Consider the following 18563-nt stretch of genomic DNA (forward strand, 5'->3'; position numbering starts at 1 on the left):
GTTCTAGTTTGGAGGATGGGAAGGAAGTTGTGCTATCCCTACTAATATATAAATGTGAATGTAAGTTTGTTTGTTACGCTTTCACGCGCAAACCACTCAACCGATCATCATGAAACTTTGTACACATATTCTTGGAAGTATTAGAAGTAACATAGGATACTTTTTACTAAGAAAAAAAAAAAATATTTTTTACGAAAAATGGTTTGTCAATCTCAAAATCTAGCTTCTTCAATGCCATCTACGGGTTCAGTAATGAAGTTCCAATCCTGAGTACTGTAAATGAAGTCGCGGGTAAAATTTAGCGTTATGCCAAAGTAACTATTCCACGCGGACGAAGTCGCGGGCAAAAGCTAGTGTATAATAAATGCGACTTAGACGCAAAGTTAAAACGAAGCGAATACAGGAATGGAATACAGGAAAAACAGGAACAGGATTTTTTATTACTGGTGGTAGAACCTCTTGTGAGTCCGCGCGGATAGGTACCACCTCCCTGCCTATTTCTGCCGTGAAGCAGTAATGCGTTTCGTTTTGAAGGGTGGAGCAGCCGTTGTAACTATACTTGAGACCTTAGAGCTTATATCTCAAGGTGGGTGGCGGCATTTACGTCGTAGATGTCTATGAGCTCCAGTATCCACACCAGGTGGGCTGTGAGCACGTCCACCCTTCAAAGCAATAAATAAAAAATAAAAAAAACTTATATAATTTACGTTGCTTATGTCTATGGGCTCCCGTAACCACTACCAATAAATAAAAAATAAAGCATTTCATTCTTTCTTCTTTCGAGTCGCTATCTACATTTCTGGAGCATCATGTCTAGTATTATGACTGTTCTCTTATCATCCGACGCATTTTAATCAACAGAGGATTTTAAATAAAAAGCAAGTGTTTTTTTTTTTCAAATATATTTCAGTAATCAAAATATAATAATAGGCTTACACATTAATAGTTACAAATCGTATCCCACAGCAAGAATAAAAAAAAAATGCACAGCATATTTAAAAAAAAAACAGAAAAAACGCATCCTATAATCTGTGGCCGAAAATCAAATGTAAAATTCATATTTACAGTTGTCGACAATGGTTTTTCGTTTGTAGAGCGTTATTTTATATATATTTAAATATATGTCACTAACTATGTCATCATCAGTGCACCTTCATTCGCGTCGTGTTAAATTTGGCTTGAAAATCTTTCAGAACAAAAATGAATAATACGCAAAGCTTTTCCTTACATCCTAAAGGTGAAATTACATTAATTTTTCGTGCACTTAACACCTTTTTTTTATATAGAAAAAAATTTAACGTCCCCAACGAGCTACCAGACCGCGATTTCACTAATAGTTATACGTCAAAAATAATTCTGGCAACTCTAAAAAATATTCTTTTAAACATTCTTTTTTTATTTACCAAAATTTACATAATGAAAATTATTTTTTTATTATAAAAATTTAAATATCTATATAACTATTTATTATCATGGTATTTTATTTTTATTTATTCATTAAAAAAGTCAATACTGTCGTTCTGTATTTCAAAAAAAAAAACGCTTTTACACTTAAATATAAAATATGTATTTTTTTTCCGTCAATAAATGTATTTTCATTATTTACAATATTCAGGCTATTCTTTTAATATAATAATATGTTTTTTAAAATTTTATTTCTTTTATTTAGAAACCCGTTTCTCTAATGGACAAGCATTTGGGAACAGTACTAACTATATTGAGCGCCCGAGACGATTCATACCTTAAAATGACAAATAGGCAAGCATTTTACATTCGAAAAAAATTATATAAAAAAAAAAACCGAAAAAAATACCATCAGGAACATCGTTCTAGTAGTGAATTATTTACATTTCTCATAATAATCATAATTATATATTTTTATTAGTCCTTAATTTTAAAAATATCACAAATGAAAATTTTCAAACTATATAATAATAATAATGTATGTATATATATATTTTTTTACAATTATCGTATGAGCAATCCTTTGTTTAAACTACAGTTGGTCATGATTTTTTTTCTTAATAAAAGCGCTGCCAAATGTTAACCGAACTTATTATATTTCTCAGTCAGAATAAAGTTACATAAAGTCAAAAGAAGATACCTTTAGAATTGAAGTGGCTTAACTAAAAGCATAAAGAAAATAAGTTTCATGCTTCGAACCATAGATAAGCAACTCAAACACTCAAAAAAGTGTTTACGGACGTCGGCCACTAGATGGCTTCGCTTCGATTAGTTTCTCATTGCTCCTGTAGATGGCAGTAACATATTACCTATCCTATATTTTATTTTTAATGAAGGATTTTGTAAATTTTCAGAAACCACAAATCGATAAAATTTAATAAATTTGTCTATAACAAATAAAGACTTGAATGATTTTTTTTCTGTGTTTAGTAATATAATAATTAAATGTCTTAATTTTAACAACCTATAAGTTTAGGGGCAACCGCTAAAAGATGTCGCTAGTTTCAATAAAAAAATCAAACAGTCTCTTTTAGTCTAGAAAAGGACAAAGATACGATTTCCGTCTCTTTTCAAATCGAGCGCAACTATTAAAATAGAAAAAAAAATGAAGTAAAATTATTCAATTACACTTTCGGAGTTCACTAAAAAAAAAAAAACAAAGATTATGAATTAAGTCACTTCAATTCTAAAGGAGCTATAAAATATTGTCGAACGCAAAATGAAAACACGGAAGTCAAGAACGGTCTCACCAAAATAATTATTAAATTAAATATGAGAATTAATACTTACAGAGTGCTGGCGACACGTGTGTATATTCATTTTAACTTAATTTAATACATGAGTTTTGTGCGCGTCCATGGCACACTTTAGTTCCCACGTCCCGTATTAAACGTAGAATGAATAGTACATACATAATTAATAATATACAGGATGTCCCAAAAAGAATGGATAATCCTGAAACACCTCATAGTAGAGCTGTTGGGGACACAAAACAAAAAATAAAAAACACGTGTGGCACTCGGGAACTGCTGCGGTAAAGCTATTGCATAGCATTTTTTATCAAATTAAGCTATTATAATTAGACAGTAATAATTTAATATTAAAACAATAATAAAATAAGACCACCATATATTTATAAACATTAAAAAAAGCAAAACGTTAACTGTCCCCTTCACACTCATAAGCTAGACCGCGCGAGAGAGAGATGGGTAGAATTTTCATGCGCATGCAGTGCAACGTCACGCTGCGCGCTCATTCACAAACACTACACAAGCACGTGTGAATGTGTTGAACGCGATCTACATGGTAGGCGGAGTGGGGGGTGTTAGGTTTTATTTTCGTTACGGAATTTCTCGATTCGGTCGCCGCGCTCAATGCCTGCGATAAAAGCTATGCAATATCTTAAAAAAATATTTGTTAGGTAGTACCCAAATTAAAAATAAAGAAAAAATACCAAACTATTATTGATTGAAATTTAAGTTCAGATTAAGTTTTATAAAAAATTACAGTAGCTAGCGATTTCCTGCATATTCCTTGTTCCTTATCCATGTAGAATATTGTAACACCAAAAAGCCTATGGATTTCATTTATTTGTAGCTGTTGTATATTCCAGAAACGCATAGCAGTATGGAAAATATCAACTTTTTTAAAAAAAATACGTAATTTGGGTTACTACCTGAGATTTATTTATTTATTTTGAGTCCCCAATTGCTCTACTATGAGGTGTTTCAGGATTATCCATTCTTTCTGGGACACCCTGTATATCGAGGGGTGAAAGGTTATTCGGTTTAAGCGTCATTTCGCTTAACACGCGACATTTATCTTTGTAATTAAAGGTCCGTTTTATTTTGTATTATTTAGCATCAACAGTTCGATGTTTTCAATTGAACTTCTATTAAATTTACTCTATACTCAAATAGTTCAAGTGTTTTTGTTATATTTTTTCCACATTTTAAAACTCCAAATGGCTCTTCTGTAAGGTTGTAAAAATCTCACTTATTTCACCCCTCGGCATGTAAATCTTAGCTCAATTTTGCCTTACTTTTACTGCGTAGCTTTATCTTTTTTTAACGTAATAGAACGACGTGTTTCGTTTAAAAAAGTGTGTAAAATAATTTTGTATTTAGCGTTCACATAAAAGATCTTTGTTTGATTTAAGAAACAAAAAAAATTAATAGTAGTCACCCACCGCAAACATTAAATTTAAATTTGTACTTTTAACACAATAGAATTGAACTTAAATTTTATTCATAAGAATAATTATATGAAAAAATTAGAAAACACGTAATCTAAGTAATAAATAATTCATAAATAAATTAATACGTTGTGAATTCAAACTAATTTGTCGACTACAGCTGTTCACTAGGATTCGCGCGCAGCCGCCATCTTGGCTAAACTGTCAATGGCGCTAATTCATTTCGTTTTACGCAATTATTATTGTATCTACTAATTTTTTTTTAAGTTTCCTAAAAACCGCGACAATTAAAGCCAAATGAAACGTACCACAGCTGAAACAATAATATTTTGACCGTCTTTTATCTTTTTCCTAGATTATTCTATCTAATCGTATATTAAATTGGCAGATTTAATGCGATAGTGACGAAGGGAAAATGAAATACAGTCTATAATTCATATTGGAGTAATCTGGGAATCCGGTAACACGGTAATGTTATAACGCATTTTTATATTACGCGAATTCAGTCACTTCTATATAACGCGTATTCTGGTGTTAGGACCTCTTGTGAGTACGCACGGGTAGATACCACCACCCTGCCTATTTATGCCGTGAAGCAGTAATGCGTTTCGGTTTGAAGGGTGGGGCAGCCGTTGTAACTATACTGAGACCTTAGAACTTGTCTCAAGGTGGGTGGCGCATTTACGTTGTAGATGTCTATAGGCTTCAGTAACCACTTAATACTAGGTCGGCTGTGAGCTCGTCAACCCATCTAAGCAATCAATTAAAAAAAGTTAGTATTTCACAGACAATCAATTGAAACGTCAATATAAAAATGGCCGCTTCCAAGGGACTCCTTTGCCGGTTGGAAACGTTTGCAAAATTGTGACGTAATTTGGGGGCAATTTTTTTATTATTATTGCTTATATGGTGAACGAGCTCACAGCCCACCTGGTGTTAAGTGGTTATTAAAGCACATGGACATCTACAACGTAAATGCGCCACCCACCATGAGATATAAGTTAGTATATTTACAACGGCTGCCCGACCCTTGAAACCCAAACGCATTACTGCTTTACGGCAGAAATAGGCAGGGTGGTGGTACCTACCCGTGGACTAACTATGGAAGATACACTAGAACAATTAGCCCACATTTGACGTCATGCGTTGTGATTAATACTAGGAAACTATTTAAACTGTTTTCGTTGGGTGTTTTGCCTTGTGTTGTCATCTTGTTGTCATATTGTTGTTTTCGTAATAATATTGTTATAACAAAGTAATCATTGTCTGTACGTTTATCAAAACTAATTAACAAATTGACTGCGAGACCATTTTTAAGGGAATCTCAGGTAGTGGGTATGAGGTCTTTTCGTGGCAAGATTTGACTTCTTTACAGTGCCTATGAGACAAGATAGGCCTTAGCAAAGACCGTTTTATTTGAATGAACTCAGGCCCATAGAAGTAAACTCTTCCCGCGCCGAGAAAAAAAACGCGGTTCTAACTGCTGCCCAAAGGAAAAGTCGCGTGTGGTGACTTTTAAAACCGCATAACGTAGTCAATGTGTATTAAATATATTCGAAATACACAATCAAAAAGCGATGCGCTAAAAAAATGTGACCCACAAAATGAACGCTCACGTTTCGTGCGCCGACAACACTGCTACGGAATGTTGCCAGCGCACAAAAAACGAAAAGAATTAAACTAAGATAAACAAAAAAAAAAAAAAACGATCTGAATTACTACAAGAGACGATAGTGTTTTACCGTAAAATATTATTATGTACAATTAATCATTTAATTTTCGTTTCATTTCAACATTGTTAAGTTCCAGCCTAACCTAAGAATGTACACATTCACAAATACCAAACATTTTGTGATATAGAAAAAAAACAAAATAAAAAAAACCTTTCGAAAAATCACAAAATGTTTCGCATATCTCCAAGATTATTTAGCAATACTGACAGTTCCGTGATCAGTGTTGCCACTGCGAATAAATATAATGCTGCCAAACGAATACTACACTGATACCTTTTAGCCGCCGAATCAAATCACGTTATCACAATGAAAGCGATACTAAAAAAAACTATATTAATTTAAAAAAATATCCTCGAAAGCGTTCTAACGTTCGGGCTTGGACACGTTGGCAAAATACAAATTGGCCTAATTTTTGTTAATGGTTTTTTTTTCTTTTTATTCTTCATAAATAATCTTCCAAATTTAGCCATACCGCATTGCTCCCAACATTGCAACCTCGAACCGACATTTTCCACAGACAATAATATTAATCCTATACAGAGAAAAAAAATATGGACCATAATTACAAATCATGATAGAACATCTAATAGTTTTAGTAAAAAAGCTAAACAGTTTTCGATGTGACTCGTCCAAACCCAGACAGACGGTGAGTCTAGTGGCCTGCGTATCATCTGAGGGGAAGCGTGGCCAGTGACGTCATCAAAACGAAGACCGCCGGCGCAGGGCTGACGGCGGCGCTATATTTGCTGCTTTGTTCGCAAGTTCCTGAAAAGAAAAAAAAAAGCATATTGCGTCAAAGACAAACAGCCAAACTTCAAGATCCTGTGTGAAATAAAACGTAAAGTCAATATTATTTGTTTTATAAGTGAAACTTCTTTAGGCGCGTTGAAAGTAAAATTCAATTAGGGACAGATTCGTTACGGCTAGAGAGAAAAGATACAATTTAGGATGAGTGAGAGTGAGCAAAAAGACAGAGCGTCTCACGAACCACTCGACCGTGGGGAGAGGAGGAAAGCGAGCTAGGTCATTTCTCTTATATAAATTCTGTTTACGGGTGTCGGTCACTAGATGGCTTGTTAATAGTTTCTCATTACGGCAGTAGCAAATTAATTATCTTATATTGAATTTTCAAGGAAGAATAAAAAAAAACTATATACAATTAAAAAAATACATAGCTGTTTAAGAGCTCGTTTCTCTTATACACAGCATTCCCTATTACAGGAAAAATTTGATTTAAGAATGAAAAATGAAGAAAACCGCAGTACCACATACACACCACGAAAGAAGTTTCACTTTTTTCACGTGCAACATTTTTTTTTTAAATTGACGGTAGTTATCAAGCATACTCAATGTCCACGGATAACGAACACCTGAATGGTCCGTTACCATTGAAATTGTAAAGTATTCGAAATATTGAAAATAATGAAATGATTATAATAATAAAAGAAAGATTAATGCTGTATTTTCAATTGTATGTCTACGGCAATACTCCACGTTGCTTTCCTCAAAGGAATCTTCGACTTATCATGCCAGAGAGCTCGCCAGAGCGACACCTTATCGGCCGTTTACGACAAAGCTTCATCGCTGAAGGGCAAGGGACAATCGTGAAGTAATCCCGGAGACAAAGGTTACCGTTTAATGTTAGGTTGTAGGCCTTGTCCCCGGCGACGCCCGGCTGCACGGAGCGGTCGCACGAGTGGGACATCACGCTCAGCGACAGCTGCTGCACCGTGCCCGCGCGCGTGTCTGTGGGCGGGACGAATTGATATGTACAGTGGACTGTGTCGCTGGGCACGAGGGTAGCTCGCGCTAACAGTAGGGGTACATTGCGTAGTGTACACAGTAGGTGTGCATTGCGTAGTATAAAGTAAGGGTACATTGCGTAGTGTATTGTAAAGATATATTGCGTAATGTACAATAGGGGTACATTGCGTAGTGTACAGTAGGGGTACATTGCGTAATGTGTTGTAGAGATACATTGCGTAGTGTATAGTACGGGTATTTTGCGTAGTGTAATGTAGACACATTGCGTAGTGTATTGTAGATATACATTGCGTAGTGTAATGTAGAGAAACATTGCGTAGTGTACAGTAAGGGCACATTGCGTGGTGTACAGTAGGGATGGTGTGTACAGTACCGTTGGTGGACGGCGCAGTGTACACGAGGCAGGAAGCGCGGGGCCGGACGGCGCGCGCGTCGTACACCAGCACGAACCCCTTCGAGCCGGCCTGCCACGCTCCGTGACATGTATACACTGAACAACAAACAACTGTATTTTCAACATTGTTAAAAATAGACAACAAGATTTAACTATGTTACGGATAGTTTATTTTATATTGCTTAGATGGATAGGAGAGCTCACGGTCCACCTGGTGTTAAGTGGTTATCGATCAGACATCTACAACGTAAATGCCGTTGCCCACCTTGAGATGAGTTCTAAGATCTCAATACAGTACAACGCCTGCCGCGCCCTTCAAACCGAAACGCATTACTGCTTCACGGCAGAAATAAGCAGGGTGGTGGTACCTACCCGTGCGGACTCACAAGAGGTCCTACCACCATTGTATAGTAAAGGTTAGTGGCGGCTTGCGGGTACTCTGGGGGCGGCGTACCTGTGCTGGAGCATGGTGAACGGAACTCGATGGAGTCCTGCGCGTGCCCGCAGCCGAGGCTGGCACTCCGGTAGTCGCCGACGACGCACTCCGCCGCGCGCTGCTCGTCCGCCTCTTCATCACCTGAACAACCCAAATTCTTCACTGGAGCTCATTACGTCCTTACATTACGCATTATAAGAGACGCCCTCTTTTTTCTTCCTAAGCTGAGAGCCTTGAGAGGCTATTTCAGCGTAACCTTAACTAGTAGGTGAGCTCACGGGGCTCAAACCTGACGACGTTGCTAACACGAACCCTAGCAAGAGCCGTGCTTCGCAGAATCTACCACCGGATCGGAAACGCGACCCACTGAGAAGATCCGGCGAGAAACTCAGTGGGCTGTGTTTGAGGGTTAATTTACTCGTCGAGCCCTTCGTCGCAAGCGACAGGTTCGACGAGAACGAGACGCCCTCAATTATGGAGCTGGACTATGCCAAGATTCAATACTCGCAGACGTGTACCGATTTTATTTTTTTAATCTTTTTCAGCTGTTTTTAATTTTGTGTTTCATTGCTGGGTTTTTTTTAAGTAAAATAATAGATTTTTTATGAAACTATCGTTTCGTTTAACTGCACTAACACGATAAAGAGTAAATAATGCTTATAAAACGTTTTACAAATATGTTTTTTTTTTAAATCAAGATAGATTTTTTTTCCATCCCATCATCAAAGTTGTCATTAGTACTGTCGTCTGTTTGCGTTTTCGGAAGCGGTCTCCTAACACCCAGTACACGTCGTGCAATGTAGCTCGTACCAGCAAGGGTCATGGGTCATATATAACGTAATTCCTGATGCTATCTATACATATTAACGATATTTCCTATTCACGCAATATTTCTTGTACAGTGCCCGTCGTTAATGTTCGCACTTCGAATTCTCGGAAAGGGAAAATCGGCTAAATTCGGCTTCGTAGAGCGTTATCTCTGTCGCACACTACCCGATGTGACGTTTTTACAGTCGATGTTCGACTGCGGTAGTGCCATTAACGAAATTATGCGTATTTTTAGTATTTATTTGTATTTAATCGTATGTAAGTCTATCTTATATTGTATCTATTTTTCACATGTGTATATAAGTATATTTAATATATATATTTTATGTAACTTTATTGAGATTTAGCATCGTCCATGCTAATTTGCTAATTCCTCTCCCTGCAAGGTTGCCTGGAAGAGATCGTTTTCAGCGATAAGGCCGCCAATTTATGTCATCGACTATTATTTGTGTTATATGCTTACTCTGTACATGTGGGGTCAAATAAAGAGTTATATTATTATTATTATATTTCCTCGTAGGGTCTTTATCCGGGTGCTTACCTATGGTGAGCTGCTGCCGCCTTCTCCGTCTGTCAGCCAAGGAACTGACCACGGAATACCGCCCGAGAATGGGGCAGCGGGTGGGGGTCAATGAAGTTGCTGAAATCAAAGGCTTATAATAATAACCGGGTATAAGTGACATTTTATTACTGGTGGTAGGACCTCTTATGAGTCGGCGCGGGTAGGTACCACCAACCTGCCTATTTCTGCCGTGAAGCAGTAATGCGTTTCGGTTCGAAGGGTGAGGCAGCCGTTCTAACTATACTGTGATACCTTAGAACTTATATCTCAAGGCGGGTGGCGCATTTACGTTGTAGATGTCTATCTCCAGTAACCACTTAGCACCAGGTGGGCTGCGAAAAAGATGCGAATTTCCCGGACGTCTAATCTTTTAGGACACGACGACTTTACTCCCTCGCACGTTCCGCCCCTAGAAAGAGATGGAGACTCACTGATGAGGGTGACGTGTGGCGCGGCGAGGTGGGGGGGCGCGCATGCGTCGTGCGGCGCGTCCGCTAGCTGCCCGCCCGCCTGGAGCTCCAGCACGGAGGACTCGCGCCGGTGGAACTGCACGCACTGGTGACCAGACTCACTGTCGAACCGCATTAGCGTTAGAACCCCACTCGTAACTTTAACGAAACTAAATGAACCATAACAAAAACATAGGAAAACAGGGCTAACGGTATTCCGTTTCTTTTTCTTTACTTCAAGCATAATACTTCATGGTAACGCCCAATTCATAATGAAAAATCTATTATGAATTACCCTTCCAATGTACCCTGAAAAACATCTTCACCCACATGTAACTTGAGCACGCAAATAAAACTCAAGATCTGTGACTTTTAAACATCATTACGGTAGGCAGCGGTTTGACTCTGCCCCTGGCATTGCTGCATTCCATGGGCGACGGTAACCACTCACCATCAGGTGGAGTGTATGCTCGTCTGCCTACAAAGACAATAAAAAAACACTTAAGACTAATTGATGGCAGCATTGGTAATGTCCATGAGCAATACTGGCAACTTCTTCCATCGCAAGATTAGTTAATGATGTAAAAGATAAAGGTCAACACTCTTTCAGACTATTCAACAAACAATTGTGACCTCCTGTCCTAACACTACCCTCCCCCCAACCCCTGATCAAAATTCCGCCCCTGAATATTAGCGGTACTGTGTTATATCATGACGCTGTTATTGGATTTAGCATCCACATGAGGTTATCCTTCGAAGCTCCACGTGAATCTTAAAAAAGGTTAGTGTGTCATTCAACTTTCGGACCCTCCGAGGAACCAGAGACGTGATCCATCAGTCGTGTCCTCCACTTTTACAACCTCATCTAATAATGCTGTGTATAAATGAACATTTTTGTTTCTCTAAATTTTAACTATAACCTAGACCCGCTGCGTTCATTCATGTCTTTAGAGATCAGAGACCTCGATGCACCATCCGGCTCTTGAATGAGCTACCCTCTACGGCGTTTGCCAAGCGCTATGACATGTTCTTCTTCAAACGAGGCTTGCAGAGAATACTTAGAGCAGTAGGCAGTGACTTTACTCCGAGCATTGCTAACGTCTGTGAACGACGGTAGCCACTCACAGCCAGACAGGTCCAATGCCTATAAGGGCACTAGTCTCTAGCGACTAGTCACTAGCAAATAGGGACTTTTTTTTGCTACCTATACTGATTGCCCTAGCAAGAGCAGTGAGTGCTTCGCAGAATCTACCACCGGATAAGAAACGCGACCCACTGAGAAGATCCGGCGAGAAACTGAGTGCGCTGTGTCTATAGGTTACTTCACACGTCGAGCCCTTCGTCGCAAGCGACGGGTTCGGCGAGGACGGTGACCGGTGCTTGTGGTACCACCTAAAAACACCGTTAATGGATCGGGAGGATCCGTAATTACGTGTTTAGAGCCGAATAGGGACGGAAATCTTTAAGCATTTTATAAGGGTATTGAAAAAAATAACTTACCACCCCTTCGTGACGTGTGCAACAAGCTTAATATACTTCTTGTCCTTCTGCTCGAGTATAGAGTGGCACACTAGCCTGCGCTCCTCAAACGAACCGTCCTCGTTGATTATCTGAAACGGGAACCGATATTTATAGCGAAGCGTAACTCGTTGATTGCTGTTTGTACGTAGGGGATTCCCCTAAATTTCCAAAAGAAATGCTGCGGCAACCCCGCACAAATTTGGGATAAGGACGGGAAAAAGAAGTCAGGCGGACGCTCAAGCACAGCATCAGCTGCCTCCATCATTAGTCGACGACCCGATTCCTTTTGTTCAGATTGGTCAAGGTTTCATCAGGTTAATTCAGTTTGGTCAAGGTCAAATCTAAATCAGTACTGTTCGCTAGATGGGCCGATTTGCCCATTCTCGGCCTTAATATTCGCAATAGATGTGGTTCTTATGCGACAAGACTGCTGTTTATTTTCAAACCATGACGACTATCGACCAGATGCGTTACGGGTACACATAACACAGGAGAAAATTGAAGCTTATGAGTCTTTCTATATGGGACATTTGGTGAGTGAAAATACCCTGTTTCTGGTAAAGAACCGTAATGTAGTTTGGTTGGCAGGGATTTTATTGAATAACCGGCGACTTGGCTATGTCCTGGACACTGCTTACGCCCACGACAACGTGCCCTTGGGAACAAAGAAGCACAGCTCACCTTGAGGGTAGCGTTTTTGGTTGTGAAATGGTACTGGTGCGTGTGGTCCAGACTGAACCATTTGTGGTGCTGCACGATCCAGCTCGGGAAATGGCAGCGGTTGTGTTCGTCGTCACCTGGGGACAACGAGACCCGTTATTGTTGGCGTCGGTTAGTGCGGCACTGGCACTTGCCAAGCGACCGCAAGTCCGATTTTCGATACGTACTGCTGGTCAACTTCATGGTTCGACTTCCGTCCATCGGTGAGGAGAGACCGTTGCAGGTCGCGTCCGCGGACTGGGCTATCGTGTATGTCGTCGTTTTATCCGTGTGCTGTCCTTTGTAGATGAAACATCTGAAAGTAATATTTGAACTCTGCTTAAGATTTTTGTTTCGGAGGCAGGCTTGTGGAGAGTATTAAGCGGTAGGCAGCAGCTTGCTGCTCTGCACCTGGTATTGCTGACGTACATGAGAGACGGTAACCACTTGTCATCAGGCAGGCCGTATGCTGGTCTGCCTGATCGTGTAATAAAAAAAAGACTGTAACTATCAGTTCTGTTCTGCCTGGATGTTTATTAATACCTACAAAAGTATGTCGAAGAAGCCACAATTATTAACACCATCGTCAGACATCATAGGGGCGAATAGGGTGCTAAGAGAAATGTTCAGTAGACCAATCACGTTTGTTGTCTTAGAACAATTTAGAAATCTTCTCGTGATGTTAGCAAACGAAAACGAATGACAGTTCTTAGAACAGAGGCACCGCTCTTCAAGAAGGCTGGTTGGTAAGTGTGATGGCGTCTACGCGCCTCCATCGGCTAGGCTCGGACGTAGCACGAAGTTAGCCCAGTCCCGACGATACCACAATCATGCTGCCATCGCTCGGGGATCGTGCTGTGTTTCATTTAGCTACCAAACTATATATATTTGATATAATATAAGTATGTATGTCAGTCTTAGGATTCTATGACTTAGGTAATCCTAATTGGGGACCAGGTGACCGCGTAGGATTCGGCTCCAATTATTTCCTTTGCTGTAACGGCCGGAGACCGACATACATACTTTTTGAAGTTATACTTCTTTAGGCGCGTTATGAAAAATTGATGTGAGTGAAATTTTACGATGCGCGCGCACCGTGACAAAAAATTAACAGAAATGAAGTTGCCCATTAAATAGCTCATTACAATACGACCGACGTAACTTGGCGAGTCTGAATATAGCCGCAGGTGAACTTTCGCGCATGTACACTCGTAAAAAATGCTACCAACAAAACAGAAATGGAACCTCTGTTAGTGGCGCATGTTGGCACGCACGCCGCCTCTGTTCACTGTGTATTTATATTTATAATATTTATCCACATTCTTTGAGTTTCTACATTTAAAAAACGTGTTTTCATTTGTTTTCATTTTATATGTGCGTCTGAATTTTAATCAGAAGGGATTTAAATTGAATATTTAAATCAATAGTAATTAATATTAGAAAATATTTGTGAAAAAACTGTGCTCATCAACCTTCCTAAGTGCTCCAATACAATTGAGGTTAACTATCCGTATGTATTATTTAATAATATAAATGACAAAATTATTATTTAATATAATTCATACTAAATATTATTAAATTATTAACGTTAGATATTTATTATTAATTATTTAATATTTAAAAAAAAAAAAAAAAAGTATAACTTCTTACGCGCGTACATAAGTACACGCACCCTTTTATATATATACATTTATAGAGTATGAGCCACTTTATCGACGCGTCACGTGTTCAACGTGATCCCCAGCACTGTGTCATGAACTTCTGACGAGGATCCAATGGGGGGTTGGTGCCTTCGACTATATTCCGTATAAGATACCCGTGTTTATATAAAATGAAAGCCTCTCAGAATCTGTACATACACGAAAGTCGATGTACCTATGTTCCTTATAGACTCCGAAATAGCTGGATCAATCACGATGAAAAATTCAAATTTCCATTTCTATACTAGTGGTAGGACGGATTGTGAGTCCGCATGGGTAGTTACTGCCCACCTTGCCTATTTCAGCCGTGAAGCAGTTTCGGTTTGAAGGGTGGGGCAGCCGTTGTAACTATACTGAGACCTTAGAACTCATATCTCAAGGTGGGTGGCAGCATTTACGTTATAGATGTCTATGGGCTCCGGTAACCACTTAACACTCTAGCTTCAGCTCACGCTGAGATGGTCCACCTACCTACGCAATAAAAAATGATCCTCAGTTTAGTAGCAAAGCGCTTTGACTAGTAGCTCTTACGACCGAAACTCACCGATAAGTGTCTTCATCCGAAGCTATAGAATTCCTCCGCTGAACCTGCGAGATTTGCCCCACCAGGTACCTGGTGGAACCTTCCTTCCATGTAGCTAGGCACACCAGCTCTTCAACTGGAAACGGATACGATATACGCATTAGCAATTGCTGACCCGGCAGACTTCGTAGTGCCTCAATCGATAAATAAAAGACCCTAAACTTTGGCATAAAATAAACTAAAAACCACAAAAGGAATGCGTCCGACGGGGGACACGTCAAAGGGAAAACAAAATTGTTATTTTTATTTAATTCCGAGCATTTTCATATTTATATACCTTTTAAACCTTCTCTGGACTTCCACAAATAATTCAAGACCAAAATTAGCCAAATCGGTCCAGCCGTTCTCGAGTTTTAGCGAGACTAACGAACTGCAATTCATTTTTATATATAGATAGACTAATGCAAATGGCGCTTTTGAATGTTCGGAACTTTATTACTGGTTCACGGTGAAGTTTCACCAACGAGAAGAATTGCTAAGAATTGCTTCTAACGGTAGACAACGGCTTGGCTCTGCCCCTGGCTTTGCTTACGTCCATGGGCGACGGTAACCACTCACCGTCAGGTGGGTCGTATGCTCGTCTGCAATAGTAATAAAAAAATATATAATTATACATAATAATCCTTACTATATGAATTATTTATTTTTATATAATAATCAAATTCAATTCGATTCAAATTCAAAATCATTTATTTCAACTTAGATGTCAGTATGACACACTTGATGAATGTCAAAATATAAATAACCATGTTAACTCTACCACCAGTTCCAAAAAAAATTTATTTTTTATTTTGTTTAGTTAGTAAATTCCGAGAAAAAATTTTTTTTCGGTTTTTTATAGGTCAACATTTAATTATTAGTCATAAAACGAAACAGTATATTATTCGCAAAAATAAAACAAAAAAATATTTAAATTTATAAAAAAACACTGACTTCAACAAAATAAGGTTATCAATGTCGACTATATTGATAAGTCAATTAACCGTAAAAATATAATTATTGAAAAAAAATCTAAGGCTAGATAACAGCTCGCATCGAAAAAAATGCGTCGAATTGAGAATCATTTCCTCTTTTGAAGTCGGTTAAAGTATCTTTAAAAAAAATATTTTTTTTAATGATCTTTATACATAAACTTAAAACGAAAGTGTAGGACATAATGACACCACACAGTAACAGACTTCTGGCCTGACGTCCACCCTAGCCAAGTACTGCCGCGGTATTCGCGTTGTGATATATCTCTCTTTCTCTCTCCCCCCCCCCCCTCTCTGTCTTTCATACATCAATAAAAAGCTAGGAGATAACTTCGTATGAGATCAGCGTACCGTTGCTCTCCGAGCTGAGCATATCGGCGCACGCCATATACCGGAGCAGCAGCCGCGAATCGTCAGTACACGATTCGGCACGGGACAATGGGTACGTGCACTCTTCAGAGCCTCTGCAATTAAAAAAAATTGTGAGCCATCGCGGGAAGGCTGGTAGATGTGATAAGGACGTGGGAATCGAACCCACGACCCTCAGCGCGACAGTCAGAACCCCTAACGACTGTACCACCGAGTTAATCAAAGTTCTGCTTATACGCGAAACAATATGTTCATCGATGTTGTGTAATATTATCGTCTTGTAGTTACAAACCACTCCCCCTCACACACACACCCCATAACAAAAGAACTATTCCGAATTCCAACAGTCTCTTCTCTAACCCGTAACCAACAAATGCTGAGTGTAGGGTCTCTTCGAATGCACCCCATTCTTTTCGGTCTCTTCTCTTTCCCATCCAGTCCCTACCAGCCACTTTCACCAGGTCATTGGTCCACCTCGTTGGCTGTCTGTCCACGCTACGAGGTCTCCACTCTAAGGCGACGGCATATGTGTCTCCAACAGCAAGTAAAGCTTATTCTAAACAAAGAAACGTTAGGAATGATTTCTTGCCGATAATATGTGAAGGTGAAGGGCGCCGGGTGGAAGGGGCAGGGCTGCGGCACAGGCTTTGGCTCCTTTCTGAACATGGAGTAGAGCGACGCGTCCCCGGTGATCGACTCGCACATTGACGACAAAGAGTCCTTGGAGTTGCAGTATGCTGTCGAGCAGACACAAAATAATTAGTTCGTTCTCGTCGAACTCGTCGCTTGCGACGAAGGGCTCGGCCAATAAAGTATCCCACAGACACAGCCCACTGAGTTTCCCGCCGGATCTTCTCAGTGGGTCGTGTTTCCGATCCGAGTGTTAGCAACTTCGCCAGATTTGAGCCCCGTGAGCTTACCTACTCGTCCGGTGACGCTGATATAGCCTCTCAAGACTATCAGCATAAGTAGGAAAAAAAAGATCATGAATCATCTTCTTTTTTCCTACCTATACTGTTAGCCTGGAGGATTTATGTCAGCTTAAGCGAACGAGTTTGTGAGCTCACGGGGCTCAAACCTGACGAATTTCTAACACTAGCCCTAGCAAGAGGCGAGCTTCGCAGAATCTACCACTGGATCGGAAACAGCTACCCAATGAGAAGATCCGTCGAGAAACTCAGTGGGCTGGGTCTGAGCGAGAATCATCGTTGTGATCCCGCTGGAAATCACTAACGATATACTAATGACATTAATAGCCTAAATTTTAGCACTATAGGTTTGTTATAACAAAGTAATACCAAAACCAAACATTAGAAGGCAATAACTTTAAAAGCCACTACCTACGGCAATACTGGAGGTATAACCCTAAGAGATAACCTTAAGAGAATTGACGTCAGATAGGCAGCCAGTCGTAAAACTCATGCCAAATCCCTCTGCAGCATCATACGAGGACATGCCTTGCTTATGCCACATAACCCGACAATGCATTAAGCAAACAAGTTCTTTAATATTATCATGAACATTGATCACTCACTCTCTTTGTACTGTAAGACGTATTTGTGTTTCTCGTGTATCACCATGCATCTGTAGCAGTCCTCATTTCTGAAACCAATACGGTGGGCGGATTAGAAATTTCACGTTTTCCCTCCAGTCGGATCGCATTGGCTGGTAGCTATCAAGGGTTCCGAAGGCTGTGACAGCGACCGCTTAGCAACGGGTAGCCCGTAAACTCGCGTAGCAGAATATACCTGATAAGTAGCAGAAATAGTGAATAACGTAGTATTTTTTCGGGATATCGAGTTGCTAATGTCCGTATTTGGACTAATTTTGTTTCCCGTCTTATTCGCTGGTAGCCTAAGAAGAGGCTATTCCAGCTAGGCTGGGACGGGTAGGTGAGCTCACTGAGAGAATTTGCTAACACTAGCCTTAACAACAGCATTGCTTCTCAGAATCCACCGCCGGATCGGAATCGCGACCCACTGAGAAGATCCGGCGAGAAACTCAATGGACTGTGTCTGTGGGTTAGTTCGCTCATCGAAGTCTTCGTCGTAATCGACGAGGACGGTGACCGGTCCTTGAGAGGCCTAAAAGCACCGAGAGTTAATCCGGGGGATCCGACAAGACATGTTTCGAGCGACGGCCGCTTTACCTTGCCCCGACACGGTCTGATAAGAATTGGACTACAAACCACGATGCATTTTAGCAGAAGAGTGGTAGGTAGCGGTTCAAGTTCTGAAGTTGTTCTTGTGAACGATCACCATTCATCATCAGATAGGTCCTATAATAGATTGCCTACTAATTAAAAAACCAATAAATCAACCTTAGTCATTCCAACGTAATTAAAGAACACATGCACAAAGTATTTAGCCATAACAGACACTTAGTAAGGTCAGCG

General features: G+C 39.8%; 1 protein-coding gene across 1 annotated transcript in view; it reads right to left on the bottom strand.

Annotated features, from left to right (window-relative positions):
• Nucleotides 1-1543: 1543 nt before the first annotated feature.
• LOC101741223 (uncharacterized) overlaps nt 1544-18563 on the bottom strand; it is a 152218-nt gene continuing 135198 nt past the window's right edge. Inside the window, exons 4-16 of the mRNA XM_038019503.2 lie at nt 17703-17770; nt 16758-16905; nt 16151-16263; nt 14790-14904; nt 12734-12861; nt 12528-12643; nt 11826-11935; nt 10308-10447; nt 9856-9954; nt 8505-8627; nt 8030-8146; nt 7525-7638; nt 1544-6657 (exon numbers count right to left, since the gene is read on the bottom strand). Of these exons, the coding sequence (XP_037875431.1) occupies nt 6560-6657; nt 7525-7638; nt 8030-8146; nt 8505-8627; nt 9856-9954; nt 10308-10447; nt 11826-11935; nt 12528-12643; nt 12734-12861; nt 14790-14904; nt 16151-16263; nt 16758-16905; nt 17703-17770 (1489 nt within the window). The 3' untranslated portion in view covers nt 1544-6559. The remainder of the gene's footprint in view (nt 6658-7524; nt 7639-8029; nt 8147-8504; nt 8628-9855; nt 9955-10307; nt 10448-11825; nt 11936-12527; nt 12644-12733; nt 12862-14789; nt 14905-16150; nt 16264-16757; nt 16906-17702; nt 17771-18563) is intronic.

The sequence above is a fragment of the Bombyx mori genome, chromosome 23 (assembly GCF_030269925.1).
Source record: "Bombyx mori chromosome 23, ASM3026992v2".
NCBI classification, from domain to species: domain Eukaryota; kingdom Metazoa; phylum Arthropoda; class Insecta; order Lepidoptera; family Bombycidae; genus Bombyx; species Bombyx mori.